General features: G+C 38.8%; 1 protein-coding gene across 8 annotated transcripts in view; it reads right to left on the bottom strand.

Annotated features, from left to right (window-relative positions):
* Window positions 1–21556, bottom strand: part of LRCH1 (leucine rich repeats and calponin homology domain containing 1) — a 192259-nt gene that overhangs the window by 23534 nt on the left and 147169 nt on the right. For 5 of the 8 annotated variants that reach the window (XM_078070358.1, XM_078070360.1, XM_078070361.1 and 2 more), the window contains 7 exons: window positions 20148–20237; window positions 20008–20044; window positions 15725–15778; window positions 14917–14989; window positions 11967–12071; window positions 4037–4146; window positions 1607–1744 (listed from right to left, as the gene is read on the bottom strand). In XM_078070358.1, the coding sequence (XP_077926484.1) occupies window positions 1607–1744; window positions 4037–4146; window positions 11967–12071; window positions 14917–14989; window positions 15725–15778; window positions 20008–20044; window positions 20148–20237 (607 nt within the window). Of the gene's footprint in view, window positions 1–1606; window positions 1745–4036; window positions 4147–11966; window positions 12072–14916; window positions 14990–15724; window positions 15779–20007; window positions 20045–20147; window positions 20238–21556 lie in introns of those variants that run through there. The other 3 variants (XM_078070363.1, XM_078070364.1, XM_078070366.1) reach the window with 2 other exon arrangements.

Genomic DNA, 21556 nt, shown 5'->3' with positions numbered 1-21556 from the left:
AAGAGAAGACAAATTGATCTTCCCCCGCCCCCATAATTTTTTTTTAAAGATTTTATTTATTTGAGAGAGAGAGATACTGAGAGACAGCAAGAGCAGGGCGCAGGGGCAGAGGGAGGGGGAGAAGCAGGCTCCCTGCTGAGCAGGGAGCCCAATGTGGGACTTGATCCCGGGACCCTGGGATCATGACCTGAGCCCAAGGAAGACAATTTACCCACTGAGCCACCCAGGCACCCCTCCCCTCTGATTTCTGAGGCAAAAGTGGTACAACTTTTCAGAGGAAGAATATGTTCCACAATATAGAAAGGAAACTGACAGTTGGAACAGGATCCTCAGTTAATTTCTCCTGCTGCCAAGAGAAAAGAAAGCATAAAAAATACCACTGTGACCTCCTTAATGCCCATCACCCGATGTGATGAGCACTGGGTGTTATGTGCAACTGATGAATTATTGAACACTACATCTGAGACTAATGATGTATCCTATGTCAGCTGTTGAATGTAAATTTAAAAAGAAAAGAGAAGAAAAGATAAGGCCATTGTGAGGCTTTCCTGGGGGTGAGGGAGATAGAAAAACGCTCATTATGTGATATTTTATGAGCACTGTGCCTTGACATTGGGGCTCTGAGTTTTGAAAATCTGTTCCATAGACCAACGATAACAGCGGCTAAATTCGTGCATGTGTCACAGGCAGTAGCCTTATTTTATCCTCACAGGAACACTTCCACGATAGAGAACAGATCAAGGTAAAAAGAGGTTAAATACTTGCCCGCAGTCATAGGGCTGACAAGTAGGTGTGGAGTTTGAACCCAAACCCTGCGTTCTTAGCCCCTAAACTCTTCCGCCTCTCCTAAGAACAGCGAAGACTGTGGACAGAAATTCTTCTTTGTCCTCCGCTTGCCTGAACCTGACCTAGGCTCCAAAGACAAGCTGTGCCCTGATTGCCCCACCCTCATCTGAATGACCATAAAAGTGACCCCGTAGCTCTGTGACCTACAGGCAGCAGCTCCCACCGCCAGCTTCATCTCCCCTACAGCGGACACGAGGAGTTTTAGGCTATTAGCCGAGTCTCAGCGATCAGTCTGTCTCACTGCTGCCCCAGTATCTCGTGTACCCCGAGCAAAGTGAGGCCTAATGCCCGCCTGACCAACCTCTGGCTTGACGGGTTATTTAAAATGCCATTTGACAGAGAACCCACATCTTTCCAGAGTCATCCTAAAATCCTCAGTGACTAATAAAGGAAAGAGATTCCATTTAGCAGAGAAGCCACCAACCAAAAAAGCTTCCTGGAAAGACTTCTCACTGTTTAAATAACCCCTAATGAGAAATGAATCTTTACGTCCTTACAGCCTTAAAAGTTAGCGCCCCAACCAGTAAGTCCTTTAATGTGATGTGCTTTGTCTTTGAAATAAATTCTTTTCCTGGCACTTACGTATTTATATATTCTCCCTTTTTAGGGGAAAATGTTGCTTCATTCAGAGCTTTTTCTTTCCCACTCTTCTAGTTGTTGAGGTCCTGGGGGACCCTGGCAGCAACTTTAACAAGCAACACTGTCCCCCCAAAATCTGTCTTATGTGGAAGTTAGTTTCCCTTTATCTGGTGTTACTTACAACTGCTGGTGAGGGGACGTGGATGCTTGCAACGGATCGTGGGCGGATGTGATTGACCAGGTGGCAGAGGACCACGCCGTCCATGAGTGCCGCCCCCAGGTCTTCGTGCAGGCTGACCTTGAGTCTCATCTCGATGCTCTGCGGGAGGAATCAGAGGGAAGCCAGGTGTCATCAGGCAACGGAGGGTCAAACAGAGTTACAGGTATTTATGAATTGAGACATTAACATACTGGGATTACTTCTTGAGTTCAATGTTGCCTCAGCCTTGGCTATGGAAATATAAAACCAGAATGAGGTGACCAACAGAAAGCAGGACCAACTGGTTCTGACAGGCTGCCAGGGGCAGAGGAGGGACTAAGGGATGCTTTTCTCTTAGATTATGTTTTAGCTGAGAAATCAATTTTTCTCCCTTAAAAAAAAATTGAACTTTCTATTTTGAGATAATTATAAATTCATACTCAGTGACAAGAAATAATACAGAGATCCCATGGCTTTTGGGTGGCCTTTTGAAAGAAATTGTGCCCATTAGCATTTCTGGGTTTCCAACTACTTCAGTTCCAGATCTGAGATATACGAGGCAAAAAAGAAAACCCACAGAGCTCACCACGGTGTCACTTCTAGTCCCTAGGGGCCCTAGCCAGACTGCTGTCTTCTCTCTACCTTTCTGAGTGTTCTTATGTTTATTTTATATATAATGTCCATGGTTTTTACTTGTACTTAGTGAGGGAAACAGGGAAAAGTAGGTTTGTTCGATCTTCTCAGAAGCAGAAGTAGAGAAATTAACTTTCTGAACTTCAAATACAAGTTTCTGTTTTATAACAGTGGCTCCTGTTAAAGGGATAACAGCCCAAGAAAGAATGACTTATTTTGGAGATTTGGAATAAATGAAGCACTAGAAAACCAGTGCCTAAAACAGTGTCACGTAATTCCTTCTCAGAACGGTCCTGTTGTAGACACCTACTTTTCTTGTGTACACTCTTTCAGTCCCTTATTTTATATCATAAATGGAGATGTAAACAACCAATATAACCCACACTTTAGAATAAAACTGTCACTCTTTGAGAGGCATGTCTCAGCTTCTGATCTCATTTTCACCTTCCTCTGAGAGTTCACCTCCCAAATTTACAGCACATGCAAATACTGTAGGCAAACCACAGGGGTCTGACTTTCTCGCTGGGACTGTTGAGCCAACCACAGCGACTTAAAGCAGTGGGAAGGGGTTTCTGTGCTTTTAGTTCCTTCCTCCTGACCCCCTGCTAAACCATATGTAAAGTATCATCTGCGGCAACAACAGTGTGGACCTACCTTAATTTAACTTTGATTTTATTTACGGGATTCAGTTCTCATTTGCAGAACTCATTGCCATCTGAAATTATATGTTTATTTGCTTCCTTCTCATTTACCATCTCTACTCATAGCCTACGGGCTTCATGAGAGCAGGGACCTCTGTGTTCTCTCCTACATCCACCTCCTGGAACACTGCCTGGTACACAGCAGCAGTCAATCACCCAGTGACTGAAGAGGATGCACCTGAAATCTATCCCCTCTAGACTTTCTTACACTCTTCTGGTCCATGGCTATGGTACTTGTCCTTGAATATAAAGAACTTATGAAGCAGTTCATGGTGCGCTGACTTTAATAATTAATATCCATGTGTTCTCTGGCGACTGACCCATGCACTGCTATTTGATCTTTCATATATTCATGTATGAGCTCTTGAACTAGACACAAAGACCATGAGGATAGACAGATACCTCCAGAGTGCCCACCAGAAGCTGTGTGGGAACAGAAATACAAAGAATAAGATAGCCATGTTCCCTGCCATCACCAAGCTTAAAATCTTCGTTGGCGCCTAGCACTCTTGGGTAGGAACTCAAATGCTTTGTTTAAATGCCTGATTACAAAGTTCTGATCAGTTGGAATACAAAGTAGGATAAGGATAAACATTTTTAAATTAATGGAATGTTATTGCTAAGTAAAAGAATGACAGCGTATTATTGTAGAGCATACCTGAATTGAAACAATACTAGGTTTTATCCATATGTATTTCAACTTCCATTATCTCATATATTCCTCACAAGACCCCACTAAGATGGGAAGTATTTTTTTAATACATGAAAAAACCTGAAATCAGGGATGTTATGTGACTTGCCCAATATCAGTCAGGAGGTGACCTGGCTAGATTGGAATGAGGCCTTTTGGCAGCACTTCGAAGTCTATTTTTCAAATGTACACAATGCTGCCTCAATTCTGAAAACAGGTATTCAGTGATGGACTGTTTCTGGGTGAAAACAGGTATTCAGGGATGGACTGTTTCTGGGTGAGAATGGGCATTCAGGGATGGACTGTTTCTGGGTGAAAAGGAGTATTTGGGGAGGGACTCTTTCCGGGTGAGAACGGATATTCGGGGAGGGACTGTTTCTGGGGTACCTCACGGAGTTGTTCCACCAGTTCCTTCTCCTCTCTCATCTGTTCCATTTTCCTCCGAATTGTAAACTGTGGGTCTATAGATTCCAAATTTCTCTGAGGTCTTAGAAACACTGTAATAAAAAGGAAAAAAAAAAAGCCTTTATTGAGTGCCTACCACAGGTCGCCATATAGGACTACTCGTATGGACATTAAATCAATAGTTTACCCTCAAATAATGCACTTAGCACTCACGGAAACAAATTCTGACTTCACACGGAAGGCTCGATTTGAATATTCTAAAGATTATAAACTGTACTGAGTTATGCAGACTAACAACAGTTGTATTTTTGGTGATAATAGACTGAATCCAGGGAAGGGTGTGGATCATCCTTGGACCCATGCCAGGCCACAGCTCTGACAGATGTCCCCTCTCTCATGTTCCTGCTGCTTTCATCTAAGTGTTTATTTATCCTTGGGGTTTCATGATCCTTTCATCAACTCAGATAATTTTATTCAAAGAAGAGGACTCTAGAATTGCTTTACACGTTAAAAATGAGGACAGGTTAATATTTCTGTTGGCCAAAATTTTTTATAAGCCTGAGTTAAGAACTAAGTGGTGATACACAGGATTACGTATTTTAAGTGTGGAGTGGAAAAACTCTGCCTTCTATCACGTCACTGATACGATATCCAGAAAGTTAGTTCTTTAGAGATGACCATAGACTCCTTTTAGAAAAGCTGGCAAGATTAGAGGCAGTTTAAGAGATCATCCTTGGCTTCTCGTCTTTAAAATTACAACCATCACGAACAGCAACTAACAGCAGAGCTCCCTCTGAAAGGTGGCCAGCCTCGGGCTCCAGAGAAAATGAATACTCTAAACCTCTGAAGGATAACATCTTATAAAGACTAATAAAGAAGGTACACAATATTCTACATATGGCAGGGTGATTCTAGCAAGGATTTTAATCACTTTTTATTATGATACAAAGCCCAGTGCAGATTTAAACTTGATTTTTTTTTCTCCCTTGAGATTTTTATCCCATCGAGACTGTCAATTTCCCATTCACACAGGAGGGAGCAAGGTGCTGGTAAGAGCCGTATTTGCCCCTCCTGTCCTATAGACCTTCAGACTGCATGTGGGCTTAGGGGGTGAGGTGGGGTAGGGGAGCCCTCCAGGAAGTTTTGGGCAAAGAACTTCAGTTTTAAAAACCACAACCACAGGAAAGGCTGCATGGGTACCGCAATTCCAGTAATTTCGATCACCATAATATAAATCATGTAAACAAGGTCATGCAACTTTTATCTGACAAATATTTCCTACAGACCACTTAAAAAGTTACTTCAATTTACTAATTTTTTAAAAAAGTTAAATATGGTTTACAAATATACTTAGAATAGAAAAACTTGAGTCCACTCCCTATAATCAATTATCGCATGCTCACCCAACTATGTCATTTTAATCTCAATGTGTACCTTTGGATGAAGCCACCTTAATAAATGACTTACATGGGGGCGCCTGGGTGGCTCAGTCGGTTAAGTATCTGACTCTTGGTTTTGGGTCAGGTCTTAATCTCAGGGTCCTGAGACTGAGCCCTACACCAGGCTCTGTGCTCAGTGTGGAGTCTGCTTTAGATTCTCTCACTCTCTCCCTCGCCCTCTGCCCCTCCCGCTCATGTGTGCACTCTCTCTCTCAAATAAATAAATAAATAAATAAATAAATAAATGAAATAAATAAAATGACTTGCATTAAGCTTCTCACATCTCAGTATTTTCTAAGTCAGTTGTAGGATATGTGAATCAGCATTCTGATGCTCTATGGAAGATCAGAAAGTAGTCCTAATAAAACCTTGATTTACAGCAAATGGAGAAAGAAGGAGGTCTACTAGACATAGCACCTTCTGGAACTTCAGGGAGGAGTCAGCCTGGGGCCTGGGCCTCTGCTTCAAGCCATCCAGGGAAGTCACCGGCAAAAAGAGCCAAAGACATGTCACCAAAGGGCTATCACCAAAACCCACAGAAACCAAACCCACAGGAAGTGAGACCGATTATTTAAAAATCAAGGCAAGTCCAGCAAAGCAAGTAGGGTAGCATAACCTGTAGGGAGAGATGAGCAGTTTGCAGAGCAAAGGGAAATAAGGAGAAGGTGGACAAACTAGGAAGCCGGGAAGAAACTGGAAATGCATTAAGCTTGCCTTTGAATCTTATGAAGACCAACAAAAAAAAAATCTACCCATTTAACATAACATCCAGAAGAGATATATATTGGAATGTAAAATTTTAGAAATAATCCACACCCCCAAAAAAAGAAGTCAACCAAATTTACCAAAAAAGTCAAGGAATGTAAGCAGAGTTGAGTAATACATACACTAGCCAGCAAGGGGCGCCCCAACATTGTTTAAACAATGCTAATGTTTTCTTTGGAGGTTTTAGTTCCCTTTGCCTTTTTTCTAGGGGGCAATCTTATCTAATACAGCATGCTTAATATTTTCAATATGTTTTTATTGGCAGATTTCTTTTGAATACGAAACTATCAGGAAGTTAAATTAACCATGAGCTTTTGTTTAACAGCACACAATTCAAGTATCTACGCCTTGTTAGAACCCTATGTGAGATAAGATAATACAGTGGTGTCTGGGTTTTAATGTCCCAGCATCATTTTTCATCTTAAATTCCCATGCATCTTAAAAATATAAAATGAATGCTTGGGAATTTGCTCTATGAATGTTAAGCAATCACAAAGTGTTAAAACACATTTGAACTGTGTTTTTTTAAATGAATATTTCAAAAGTACCTAAAATTATTGGAAACCATGACTACAATATTACTAGTTTTCTAAGTGGATTAATTACTGTAGAATATATGAGAAATTAAAACAAACTCTTTAGACTAATAATAACTCTACAGAGGACATACATGTTTGCTTATTTTGCGAGGTCTGTTATAACAGAACCATTTTAATGGGACCATGATGGTAGCTCTGATTCTATTACCTACAGTTTTTTTTCCTTTTCTTTCAAGTCATATTTAAATAATATGTGTAGTGACCATCCTTAGCCAAAGCTTCAGGAAACTGATCTATAGACGAATTACTGTTTTTTCCTTAATTTCATATCACTAAATTTTAAGAACTTCGTTATTTAATTCGGGGGGGGGGAAGTTTAACTTGAGGCTACAAAACAATATTAAGAAGAGCTGCACTGTTAGGACCTGTCTTTCAAATCAAATGCCACCCTATTTAAGTGTAATTAAGAAGCAAAAAAAAGAAGGAGAAGAGAGCAGAGGAAGTGTGTGGAGGACTGTGTGTGTGTGTGTGTGTGTGTAGGAAGAGACAAAAAAGTGGGTGATTTAAGGGTGATTAAAGATGCAGGAAAAATTAGTCATGCTTAATTGTTTAATTACTATGTCTCTAATAAATAACATTCAAAGAATGGAAAAGATGATTTGCTCCTATTTGTAATTTATTTAGCAGAAGAGACAAATCTCTAAGCAAAGCCCCTGCAAGGAATGATGAATATGTTTGTGCAGAATGTCAAATTCATCTTTTTAGGTACAGGTCAAATTCCACTGATTTTTCCATTATCTCTGCTACTTCTTTCGCTTTTCTCCTCATCCTCATCCCCAACCTGGGAGTGATCTATCAACATACAGAATTCTTTATCTGTGTCTCTCTTATGGTACTCATCACTTTCTCTCTTGCAGTCTACATCTGTTCCTCTCCATTATGACTCTGTAAGAGTTTATGTCTGTTTCCAATTTGTATGTCTCCTCCTGCCCCATAAAGCTGTTTGATGGATGAAAAAAATGAAACAAGTGTTTCAAAAATTCCCTCATTCAAAGATCAGTCTATTTGGAGAGTATCTTTGTAGAGATTATCCTACCCTGATAATCAGTCACCTCAGTTTTTCCTGTCATGAAAAATCTACTGAAGCTTGGTTTCCAGGTCTGAATTCATTTGACTCTGAAATAAAAGTTCTATAGAAGCAGGTATCTTGTTTGTCTTTTGCAGAGTCATATCCATAATAATGAACCTCATGCCCAGCACAAAGTAGACAATAGACATTTAAGAATGTGCACAAGAAACCATTTCTCTATTTAAGAATATCTTTTTAAAAAAAGATTTATTTATATATTTGAGAGAGAGAGAGAGAGAGAGAGAGCGCGTGGGGGGAGGGGCAGAGGGAAAGGGAGAGAAATCCTCAAGCAGACTCCTCGCTGAGCGTGGAGCCCAACACAGGGCTCAATTCCAGGACCCTGAGATCATGACCTGAGCTGAAATCAAGAGTCAGCTGCTCAATCAACTGAACCACGTAGGCACCCCAAGAATATCTTTTAGTTAAATCAAGAAATCCCACTGCTCTAAAAATTGCCTGAAATGCTTATTTAATTATTAGGTGAAATGCACTCCTGGTATAACATTTATCAGTCTATATTATTAACCTTTATTACCTAAATTTAACTCAGTGAGAGATTTCTTCTCCATGGACGTATGGGGTTTTGAAATTTAGCTCTCAGTTTCTCCTTGGAAGTTAAGAACCTGGACTGGGTGTGATATTTAAGATACACAAATTCAAAGGCAGCAAAATAAAATGGCTTTGAAAAAATTACCAGGGGCTTTAGATCCTGGCTAATGTGAATTAGAAATCTGATTAATGCATTCATTTATTCCCTTCTGGTGCCCCAAAATGAATTAGATACATTCTCTCTCTGCCCTCAAAATGGTCATATTTCCTCTCTATAATTTTGGGCAATTTATTCTAACCTAGTGACTTTGACCTACTTGAATATAACATAAAAATCAGTAAAAAAAATAATCAATGTGTAGAGTCCATGTGACACCAAATAAATTAGCACCTCTGAGTGTGGAGCTAGGCAGCTACAGTCTTAGAAACACTCAAATGATTCTAATATAGAGCTAGGGCTCAGAACTGCTGAAACGCCTCTCAGGGCCTATGTCCTCATTTTTGTATGGGGAAAATAATACATAGAAGTGCAAGATTATTGCAAAACTTAGAAAATGTCTGTAAATTGGCCTAAGATAGATATGTCCATTCATTCATTCACTCTCTAGTGATAATTCAATGGCCAATTTTAAATAAGTATAAATTAGCACCCACAAACTAATTGCAAATGAAAAAGGGACAATGATTCAAAAGAAGATAGGAACAACAAAAAAGGGGGAGAAAAAGAAGATAGGAACAGTTTTCACTTCAAAGTGAAGGGGAAAGGCAGGAAAGAGGCAGAGTAGTAATAGGGAACAAGAGCAAAAGAAAGAGAAGAAATTGTTTCTAAGTTAAGAACCAGTTGAAGTGAAGCTGCCCCACCCAGCGCCACGAGTGACCCACAGCCCTGCACACACCCTCCCCATCCTCTCCATCCTCCTCATCCTCCCCATCCTCATCCTCATCCTCCCATCCTCCTCATCCTCCCATCCCATCCGTCTCAAGGGGCAGAACTCTGGGGACTGCGGGAATGCAAACTTCCAAGGACCTTCTAGCCACTTTGCCATTTTTTATTACTTTGAAGAAAAAGTTTTAGAAAAAGATGGGGAATTGAAAATGAGACATATTTGAAATGAAATACTGAAAAGAATTTAATTAAAGGGGAATTTTAATATAAAGCAAGACAGTGAACAAGGTCTAAAAATGCCAACTTTACCCAAAACTAAAAAAAATATAAATGAAAGACAAACTGCATTACACACCGGGTTGAGTCGGGGATAAGATGCCGTTTCTTTACAAAGGTTGAGACAGGTACAGATAATGGAGACCAGGAATAGGGGGAAACAAAACTGATGTGCTAATCAGCTTGGAAATGCCAAGAATGGCCACTGGACAGGATCTCCTACTTAAGAGGAATGAGTAAGAACAACATAAAATTGCAGGCTGTATTTCTCTTGCAAGATTAACTTGTATGCTTGTGAATACGTATAGTGCAGCTTCATTAATTTAAAAAATGCTTTGGAAAATATATCGAAATCACAAGGCCAAGTGTAGCACAAAGAGAATGAAGAAGCATGTGAAAAGTCAGATCTGGGAACCTGCACAAATATTTATTTGTAAAAACAATTTCTGCATAGAAAATTTTCTGTTGCCCACAACACCTTCTAGACAAACTGCAAATAGGGATGAACGACAACCACCCATTACCTGATGTGACTGATGGAACCACATGAATATTGAGAGTAATTCCTTTATTATGACGGTGGTACAGCTTGATAGCTACACATGAATCTCTGGAATTTGCACTCGTACAAAAAAATACCAAGTAAAGAGTGCAAGGTTATTTTATTTTCAGAGAGATTTCTACAATTATTAATTTCTAGGATATCTTAGGATTTTTAATAAAAAGAAGGCAGTCTGGCTTATAGCTTGCACTGAGAGTCCTCAATAAACAGCTGCCGAGTGAGTATGGAGATGGTGCAGGGCTAGGACCCTGGGTGGCCTCACCTCCATCACGACGTAACGGTGTGACCTCACCTTTCTGGTTTTAGCTGGCGCATCTATATAGATAGAAATTCTGCTACATAACATGACTAGATCTTTCCCAGCTTAAACAAACAAACAAACAAAAAAAAGTCCTTTGGTTTCAGATATCACTCCTAAGGAAATACCAAATCACACATAAATCTTTCATTTTAGGCTTGATTTCCTTTAAACAACAGCAGACCCATAAATAGCCATGCTTTCTGAAAAACAAAAATGCCTCTCCCCCTCTTTTTTTATTTTTGAGTAAAGGAACAGTTTCTCAAGAAAGTTTCCACTGAGCCCTCTTCAACTTCCAGATTTTAAAATAGGGATGGTATAAGGAGGGACTTTTGTCTCATTGCTGTTGTTGTTGAAGCATACTTATTTTCGGTTAAAAAAATTTAGAAATCTATGAAATAGTAAAACCCTTTTTACAACTAACCTGCCAAAATATACATGTATCCTTCTTTATAAGGAAACTGGAAAACTTTTTTTATTGAATTTTGACCAGAAATCACAGCAAATGTTTTAAATATATTTTTTCTGTATAACATACTTCGATTAAAAAATAACTATGATCGGAAAATTTATTTTCTTATTGTGTTTGCATTTTGGTTATACCTCATATCTTACTTCTCTTCCCTATAAATCATGCTATTTCATTTAACATTACTTTTGTCACTTTGTATCTTAGAATAAAATGTTTAAAATCTTAACTAACATTAGGCTAAATGGAGATTCTGATCTATGTGGCATGTAGGTCTAGATAACTATATTTTGTTTTCATCTTTTAGGCTATTTAAGCTATTTAATGGCACAAAGCTAAAAGATATTCATAATAATCCAACGAGCTGTCTTCAATTTTTTATTGGCACATTTGATTTTCAGGCCAATTTGAATATCATATAGGTGAACAGACACTCGAAAAGGTAGAAGGTATCAAAAGTTAAAATGTGCAAATAACAAAAAAAAAAAGAAGGCAAGTGATTTCTCTTCATTTTTAGAAATTTCTCAATGTTAACATTATTTTTAGTGCACCACTCAGCGGTCAGCCATGGTATTAATCACCTTAAAAATCTCATACGGTTAAGCATAGATAATAAAAGATCAAACTCTATAGGCGCTTTGGTGCAGATGCAGGAGCAAGCAGAGACACTCCAAATGTGCAACCCCCAATTTTTGTAAACAAGCAAACAAAAAACAAAACAACAACAACAACAAAACCCAAGCGGAAAAAGTGGAGAAAGAAATTATTGTAAAGTCCTCCCGAAATTCAGAACTTTCAAGTTAATTAAATGTAGTTCGACAAACTGCTAGAGAACAATCCCCATGCACTTTCTGGACTTTGTTTTCCAGCTCTTCTCACTGGTTCTTAGAGCAGGCATGCAGGTGCATATACTCTATCCTCAGCTGCACAGAAATGAACGATCAGTATATTCATTGGCTTATTAATGAGCACATTGAAGAATAGGTACAAGGCCACCTACCATTGTCACTGTCTCCTTCAGATGGAACACTGTAGCTAGAGCTGTCCCATGTTTGTGCCTGTGTAAGTTTGTTGAAGGAGATAGGAGGAAGAGTGAGGGCTGGGTCTGCAGGAGAGCAAGAGAGCCGGTCCGCGTACAGTTGGACAAGGACCAGGAAAAACCAAAGGGGCAGCAGCATTTCACAAATGGCATAAGGTTTGTATGGAAATGAAGCGAATTTCGTATTATGGGATTTAAATTCAAATGTACAATATAGGAGAAGAATGAAAGATGGCGCATGAAATAAAAAGAATGATAAAAACCGAGTGTTAGTACTTATCAATCATATACTTTGCATGCAGTTAATATCGTTAATCTTAACAGTTCTGCAAGCCCACAGACTCAGAGTCCTAATGAATCATGTCAGCAGAAAGGAAGAGTACCCACAGATAACATAGATACAAAGCAGAAGACCTACCAGACACCTTTTCAAAAACCTTCTAAATAACTAACAATCGTAGCAAATACGATTCACACAAAAAATTTGGTTACATAGACAAAGCTTAATATGTGTAAATGTATCTATTATTTAGAACTGAGACTATTACAGAATCAGTGTTTACCATGTGTCAATTTTTTTCCAAGGCAATGTAAAATTTCTCTTTAAAGGCTACTGGCATGCGTTATTGATAGGCCAGCTCTCTGCTCAACCCTGGACACACACGCCCCTCGACACTGTCTTGGTACCGATCAGCGGAAAAACATTGTTTGACACTAACAGAGTCTCTTTAACAGCAAACCTCATTCACCAACAGAAGTCAATCAATTTCAAGCACTTCTGAGTTAGGAATGAATATTTGAGTATATGCAGTTGTCTCTCTTTGGAGGAAAACACAGAAGAGAAAAAAAATTTCTTTTGAAGAAAACTATCAGCCTACTTAAGAATCTAAGTTCCTATTCCAACTTGCTGATTTGAGCAGTCTATTTTTATTTATAACACAGAAATCACATAAATCCACATACTTAACTTTAAAAGAAAAGTTAATTGGCTTTCAAAAGTTCCAAAGCTACTCAATCAAATAGAACTTCTTTTTAAATCATATCATCTTCAATTAAGATTGCTATGTATATTATTTTTTAGAAAATGTGAAAAATACATACTGTAATATGTTTAAATTACTAAATAAAATGAAAAAATCCCCAATATATAATACAGTTTTATAAAATTCCAACATGCCACTTGATGTTCCTGAAGATAAATCAGCATTATTTACAGCAACCAAACTCCACAAAGCTTTCAACGACTAGAACAATTTCCACAGTCAGCATTATAGAAAGGTTGGAAGCTTGGAGAGGAAATTATCTTCGTTTTCTGCTATTCAAAATAAATACCCCATTTCTTTTTCCACCACTACAATGAATTTAAAATGGTTGAATAGTACAAGTACAATAGTGATAAGTCGAGTCTGGACTCCATAAAAGACAGAAAAAAAAATCATTGAGACAATTTTACAACCAAATTGTAAAGATGCACATTCAAAAGAATATTGGTCTTTGGGGATTCATTCAACTTTTGATTGCTCAATTATGAAATATATTTAAAATTCCTTAAAACTACCTGTAAGGATTAGAAGCAAGTCTGTAGGCCAATCTGAGGTCCTGAATGCATAGAGATAACTCTCCTGGAAGGCCGTCACTGAAGGCACGGAGGAGAGGTGCCCACCTGATCATGTCTCCCGGTATACACCTGAGACCCCAGGGAAATGGAAGCCCAGCCCAGATCTGACTGCATACGCTCACTGCCATAAATGAGGAGGCCAGTCATTTGAGCCTTATTTCATGCACAATTTGGCTTTCCATAACACACCTACTAACCTTTGCCATGCCCCAGCATTTTCTCAAACAGCTTTGCCTTATAGCCCATCCAGAATGCCAGGAAACCATTACACCTGGCTACATGTTACCCATCAATCAACTTGCTCCCCAAACGAAAAAGTTTCCTTCATACAGGAATTATATTTGTTTTTTCATGGGTACCTGTTTACAAAATATACACACATATAACTTCTGTTTGCCAAAATGCTTTACTGAAAAACCCAGGAACATCTAAGCTCTTTACTAGCTTTTTACTTAAATGTGTCTGAGTCCTTTCTTAGCAGTTACTTAAAAGCATTATAGTCACCAGTGTATGCAAAGATCCAAAAGTATTAAAATAAAAAAGGACTAAAAGAAGGTAGATACTGCTAGAACTTCAGTGGAGAAATCAGAAGAACCGAATTTTTCTATGCATCATCGTCCTTCTTTTTAAAACCAATAGTTATTTTGCACATTGCTATAATTTACATCTGTGAATACACTAACAATAAATTAAAAGAAAGTAGGTAAAATAAGCAGAAAGGCTCTTTTGTTACATTTTATTTTATTATGTTATGTTAGTCACCATACAGTGTATCATTAGTGTTTGATGCAGAAAGACTCTTTTAAAGAAATGACTCCTGGCCATTCATGTGAGCCTTGAAATGATCACCTTGTTGCAGGAGGAAATGCATAACCTTACAAGGGTTAGAAAGCCAACAAAGGATATTTTAGAGGAGTCACCCTGTCAGAGGCTGCTCTTTAGCTCAGCACCTTACTAGGAACCACTGGGGCAAAGCACTAGCTATTTTATCTTCCCTGGGTAAAACACTCATTAGAATATTTCTTCCCCACTAACATGCCCCATCACCTTTTCTCTTTGCTCGGATTGGAAAGGAGGTACGATATCTACTACTGATAACATGGGCATAACAGGTGATTCACTGAGAACAAGGCTCCAAAGTCTGGCCTCCCCAAGCTGCAGCTCTGAGGCTAGGACTCAATGTTCACCAGAGTGCATTCACAAGGCTGCTCACGCTAACACATACACATTTAAGAGGCTAAAGGGAAACCACTGAGTGTTTAGAAGTGTCAGGACGCTGAGGTTTTAATTTACCTGATCGAGGCTTGAGGCCAAATGGAGCTGTGCTGTTGGTGGTGGGAGAGATTGCAGGCGAGTTCGCTCTCATCTGCAGTATTGGAAGGAAAGGGTGTTTTTTTTTAAAAAAAAAAAACCAAACAACTAAAGCAGAACTACACATGCTTCTCTACGTTCCAGGATTATAATTACACCACTACCTTTTTGATTTGCTGCGTGTGATGAAGCCCTGACTAAAAAAATATGATGGATGCATCTTCGCATTGCAAATGGTTGAAGTGGCATCATCAATAGAATGTTGTCTGAGGGGAGAGCCAGTCAATTTTCATTTGCGCAATAAAAAATAGTCTATAGTCATGTGACACTGGCGATCTTTTCTGCTCCAGAATAGATGCCTGCATGGGTACACACAGCCAAGCACACACTCACACCCCCTCACAGGGGGCACCGCTGATGAAGAATGTCATGACACAATAAGAGAGGAGAACAGGTCACACTGGACAGAGTCTCATCTATAGGGAAACCACCCACTGCTCCACTGATGGGTAACAGGACATTCGAAATGCTGCCTATTGGAGCCATCATTCTGTCTTCTGTAAAGATGCTGCCATATTTGGTTTTCAAAATACATCTTAAAAAACTAACCTTTCATTATAGATAGGGCCAGATAAGACTATGATAGCTAATGAGAGAGACTCCCCCAGAGAATCCGCAATACAATTAATTCATGAATCATGACAGTCTCAGATTATGTATTTCTGTAAAAGGTATTCCAATTCAGCCTTCACAAACTGCCTCGTCTTACAGTAATCTTCAGAAAACTTACCTCATTTGGAGAATACTCGCTCCCATTGCTCTGTGATGTGAGATCATTTTGTACCTTAAAGAAAAAAATGCGTGGTATATTCCATTAGACCATAAAATTATTGAGCCAAGAACTGCGTCCTTCTGACTTCCCTCATATCCCTGGCACCTGGGCACTCAATGAATATACACTGAATTAATTAATTAGTGTGTTAAATAGCTAAGTAGGTCATACTGACATTTGCTAAAAACATGCAGCTGTACTCACACACACAAAAAAATACATCTAAAATATCACACAAACTAAGAAAAGGGATCTCCCAGGGCAAAGAGCTCAGTCCAAAGTACCTTTAAACATAACCCGCCTTGCTCGATGACCAAGCCACATACAGGCTCCCACTCCTCATTTGAACTACAGGTCTTTAGAAATGGTCCAAGGCAGTATTTCCCAAATACACAGAATCTCACTGGGAGCTTTTATTTTTTTAAGATTTTATTTATTTATTTATTTTAGAGAGAGGAGAGAGAGAGAGAGCTCGCTGTGCGTGAGCAGGGGGAGGGGCAGAGGAGGTGGGAGGGAGAGAATCTTGAGCAGACTCCAAGCTGAGCACAGAGCCCGATGGGGGTGGGGCTCGATCTCAGGACCCTAAGATCATGACCTGAGCTGAAATGAAGAGTTGATGGCTTACCCGACTGAGCCACCCAGGTGCCCCTCATTGGGAGCTTTTAATAAATATACATGCCTACACTCCAAATTATCCGAGACAATCTTATGTTATCAATTCGACGCCAGTTTGCTTGGGCAACCAATGAGGAAACTCTAGATTATTTTACTCAGATCAGCCTTCTTTATATGGTCATCAAGGAACCCACTGATTACCCTAAAAAAAAACCTGGTGATAGCTAACATAAACATCTTCATTTATAGTACACCAAATTTGTATAAATTTAAGATGGCTATTCCTATTCCTATTGTTGAGGAGTGCTATTTAAAAAATACTCCAAACTTCGACACATCCAAAGGAAAAACATATTTTTAGAATAAAATGTCATTAATTTCCCTACTCAATTAAATGGCTTTGTTAGAAATACTAACAAGTACCTGCAGGTTTGAGTCTCTCTATGAGCTATTCCTTCCTCCAACACTGTCCCCAATTTGATATTATTTATGAAGGAGACTATAATTTGCAATTCTTCCTGAATAGATGCCAGTGCTACCCAAACTTGATACCATCATCTCAACCATGTTTAAAGTCAGACAATGTGATGTAAAAACCCCTTGGCAATCTTGGCCCTACCTGTTGAACTGGGTAGGGCCACAGTTCACACCCCTCCTCGGTGTTCTGCCTGGCTCACACACTGTGCTGATTCTGCCATAGCTGCGTGCTGGGACCCATCCAAATCCAAACAACCCCCAAAATCTACATTTACTTCCCTCTCTCTTTAAACTCTACCTCTTCCCCAGTCTCCCAGAGCACCTAAAATAGTCAGGATTACAGGGCGCCTGGGTGGCTCAGTTGGTTAAGCGACTGCCTTCGGCTCAGGTCATGATCCTGGAGTCCCGGGATCAAGTCCCGCATCGGGCTCCCTGCTTGGCGGGGAGTCTGCTTCTCCCTCTGACCCTCCCCCATCTCATGCTCTCTCTCTCATTCTCTCTATCTCAAATAAATAAATAAAATCTTTAAAAAAATAAAAAAATAAAATAAAATAAAATACTCAGGATTACAGACCATCTCAAATTCTTTAAATTTTTTCAATATCCAAGTCTTCTTCCCTCCACATTTTTTAAAACATCTTAAAAGGAGGACAACTTCATAGCCCAGTCCTTGACACCCAAAACAAAACCAAATCCAGCGTAAGTACTCCACAAACACTGGCTAATTGATTCAAGACTTATGCTAAGGTTATTGCTTTCCTCTGGAATGAGATAGAAAATATAAAAATAACCAAATCATAAATGAGGACCACATTTAAATTCTGCATAATCATTAGCACTGGCCTAGCTAATCCACTACTTTCTCTTCCTCCTCCTTGTGCCTTCCAGAGCCCACTATCTGATCCCTCCTTTTCAAAATCATTGAGATGTGCCTGTCATGGACAGATGAATGCCCTAGAGAAGGAAGACAATGAGTAAGAATTTCTTACACTAAATAGGAGTCCTCATTCAACCAAAAAGAAAAAACTAACTTATATTAATACAAAACGTTATAAATCAGAGATGGAGTGGAGGTATCTTTTTTTAGAGGACTTGTGTCTTAAACTGGTACTCCTGAATCATGCACCCAGGTGGACATCTGTTTTACTAGCATCAGAAGTGCATCTGCAGCAGGACCCTAACCAGTTATAAAGTACCTCCTCACTGACTGCTTATCGGTTGCAATGGAAAAACAGAACAATAAATTACACAGTGGACAAATCCAGTTACACAACAAATGGGCAATCAAATTAACATCACCAATCAGGCCCATCTAGACACGTGTGATATCCTGAGATGGACATAATACCACCTGTGCAGTGTTCCGATCAAGCACACAGAATCCCAATCTAATCATGAGGAAATATGAGGGACTTTTGTCTCACAAAATAAGGGGCACACCATTAAAAAAGAGGAGAGCTATGTTCTTCAAAATTTCAAGGTTGTAAAAACCAAAGAAAGGTTACAGAAATGTTCCAGAGTAAGGGAAACTCCAAACACCTCCTCCTAACTAGATACAATCCCTCCCAGTGTTCCTACATGGGAGAAGAAAAAAAAAAAATCTGAAGAACATCATTAGATCAACTGAACAATTTGGAATATGAATAGTAGATGAGATTAAAACAGTTTATCAATGTAAATTTCTGAATTTGATAACTGAAATGTAGTTATGTGAAGTAAAACCTCTATTCTTAGAACACATACAGTGAAATATTTAGGGGAAAAAGGACTGTGATATATGAAACCCTCAAATGCTTCAGAAAAAGAACCGTGTGTGGAGAAAAGAGAGAAAGAGAAGAAACAATATGACAAATGTGGTAAAACAATAATAGGTCACTCTGGGTAAAAGGACGCAATTTTTGTAACCTTTTGTAGAATCTTGTAATTTTCCCCCACATTTTTATGAATTTAAAATTATTTCCAAATAAGCTTAAAAAAAAAAGTGGGTCAACTATAATCAATCAATAATAAAATAGTGGGCCTGCACAGAATCACAAGGAGCCTGTCTCAAAGGAGAGCCTGAGGGAATGGGCCGGGGGCAGCCTTCACACAAGAGGCTTCCTGATGTTCCAGGACTGGGTAATTCAGTGATGCCTCCACCAGGGAAGACACGGTGCAGTAATTTTGTCTGAGGACCCCACCAATAATGATAATAGAATGGTAAAGTGAGAGTCATAGCTAATGTCTAGGTATGCTGGGTTGTGAGACTGGTCCCCATTTACAGAAAATGAAGGTGAAGTTTAGAGAGGTTGCCCATAGTTAGCAAGTCTTTGAGGTGGGATTAAAACTCAACATAATTCTAAGTCATGGCGCTCAACAAGGAAACCAGAGTGGTCTTATTTAACAGAGACTTAGCCAGTTAAGAGTGTAGAACTGCTTCACTACACTTCACATGCTCAAACACCTCAGGGACATAAATTGGTGTGTCCCGAAGTTAGCCGCCCAAACCCACTCACTACGGTGGGATGAATTAGGGTGTCACCCAGATGTCACTCCCAAGTCACCAGCTCAAACCTATTTTTAGGACTGTTTCTCTGGGACCTTCTAGGCTCATCTCTAGTTTTACATCAAAACTGCTTTCGACAGCCACCCAATATCCACCCAGCATAACTCCACCCTTACTCTGTCCCCACATAACCCCACCAGGTCTCTCTGCTAAAGTTCTCCTAATCCTCCCAGGCACTTCCCAAATCATTTGTTCTTGCCTCTCAAGTCTTTTCTAGTTTATTTCCACCTGGCCACTCCCTAGGCTTCGTTCTTGGCTCTAAAATCTACACTGAGTGGTCCTACCTCTTTCTGATGCAGCAGGTTCCCTCGCTATCTTAGCTGCTACTGCCTGGCTCAGCAGAACTATCTGACCCCCCAAATTCAGAGAATTTAATGGGAAGAGCCAACTCTCATCTTTAGTGGAAGATGAAGTAAAATAGATATGCAGGAAAACTAAGTAAGGTAAAAGTATAAAAAATGTGAAAAACAGACCGTGAACAAAATTGAATACTAGTCCACTAATGAATGTTCTACCCTACGATCAATCTTTTATAGACTATGGTAGCCACTATTCCGTGGTAGAATACCGCACAGAGCTCTGGTTAATCCAAGAGCGGCCTTACCTCACACACCAGAGAGGTCTCCAGCTGTATTTGACCACTGTAGGAATAAAGAAAAGAAAAGGACATAAAGTGGAATTTAAAGCATACATATTTCAATGTAGAAAGAGAAAATATATTCAGTTACAAGAAGGTCAACATACTTTAGTGCAGACTCTTGTAAGTCTAAGGCTTCTGCTGATTCCACAGGATAAAAGTTCACAACATTTCTCTCTGTAATATCGGTGTTTAATCTAAAGAGGAGGGGAAAGAAGATGTTAGCAAATTTATTAAACTTTTCATATGTTCTATGACTTTAATAAATCCAATGCTTTGGGTCATATTTAGTTTATAATTTTAATATATTAAAAAGTTATGTTTATCATTTGGTTAAGTAATCAAAAATTTATGGTAGAAATTTCAAATCACATGATATTTTCCCACTCTGTGCCAAATTTTATATAATTTTAATTTAATTTTCTATCTGCTATTGGTATTGAAATCCAACTTACTTGCAATATAACAGTAATTTCTGCTAAAGTCATAATATTCATAGATAGCACACACTAAGTCCTATTCTAGAACTTGATTGATTTATAAAAGCAAATAAAATTGCTAAGAGTACTATATTATTTTATATGTACCAAGGGCATTTTGCTTATTTAATAGGAAGATATCTCTGATATACATGAATATTCTCACTTTAAAAATTAAAATTCATAAGCAATTTGATGTGCAATTTTATTTGTGAAATTGTCTTACAGATATTTTCTGAATTTCTGGCAATTTCAAGAGTTGAGTTCTCTTTAAGATCTGTAAAACCAGGAATTGCTGTAAGTCATATAAAAGTTACAAGGCTATCTTCAAAGGTAGGGATGAGTCACATTATACGTGCTTATTGAAAATGCTATCAAAATACTTAAGAAAAGAAACCAAGATAAAGGCAAAATACGGTACCAATATTCAACTAGCTTTTCTGATGTTAAGGTTGTATGCAAGGTAAACCTCTAAAACTTAATCCTATAATCAGTGGCTTAACTCAAACAACAAAAAGTTTGGATCTATGAAATATGAGATAAAGGAAAAACCCTGTATGTATGTAAAGTTTTTATTATTAATATTCAGTCCCAAGCAGCTAGAAATAAGTGACCCCTTGAAGTGCCCTCTCTTTTTAGAAACACACACAGGACTCTTTTTATATTACTATTATACTGGTTCACAGAATATTATACATTAGAACTGTCCTTTTGTGATAATTATTTCAGGATGAACAACAAAGACCTAAAGCAGCCAAAGGTCTTGTGGATAATTTAAAGGGTGGAAATGAAATCCATATAAAGTTTTACAACATAATGCATTTTAAAATAGCACTCCATAAAGATGTAAATCAATTAGCTCTTGGAAAGTTACTCAGGCCTGTTTTCTTCCACAACTCAAGCACACACCCACCATTCTGACTTGCTCAACATTCTTGGCAACTCATTGCCTCAAACATTTCCAAGCTACAGAGGAATCTTGAGGTTCCCAGTTCATCCCACTTCTCATGAAGGAAGGCAAAACAAAGGCCCAGGGC

The sequence above is a fragment of the Halichoerus grypus genome, chromosome 4 (assembly GCF_964656455.1).
Source record: "Halichoerus grypus chromosome 4, mHalGry1.hap1.1, whole genome shotgun sequence".
Taxonomy (NCBI): domain Eukaryota; kingdom Metazoa; phylum Chordata; class Mammalia; order Carnivora; family Phocidae; genus Halichoerus; species Halichoerus grypus.
The sequence above is the reverse complement of the archived record's forward strand: the minus strand, read 5'-3'. Positions and strand labels throughout refer to the sequence as shown.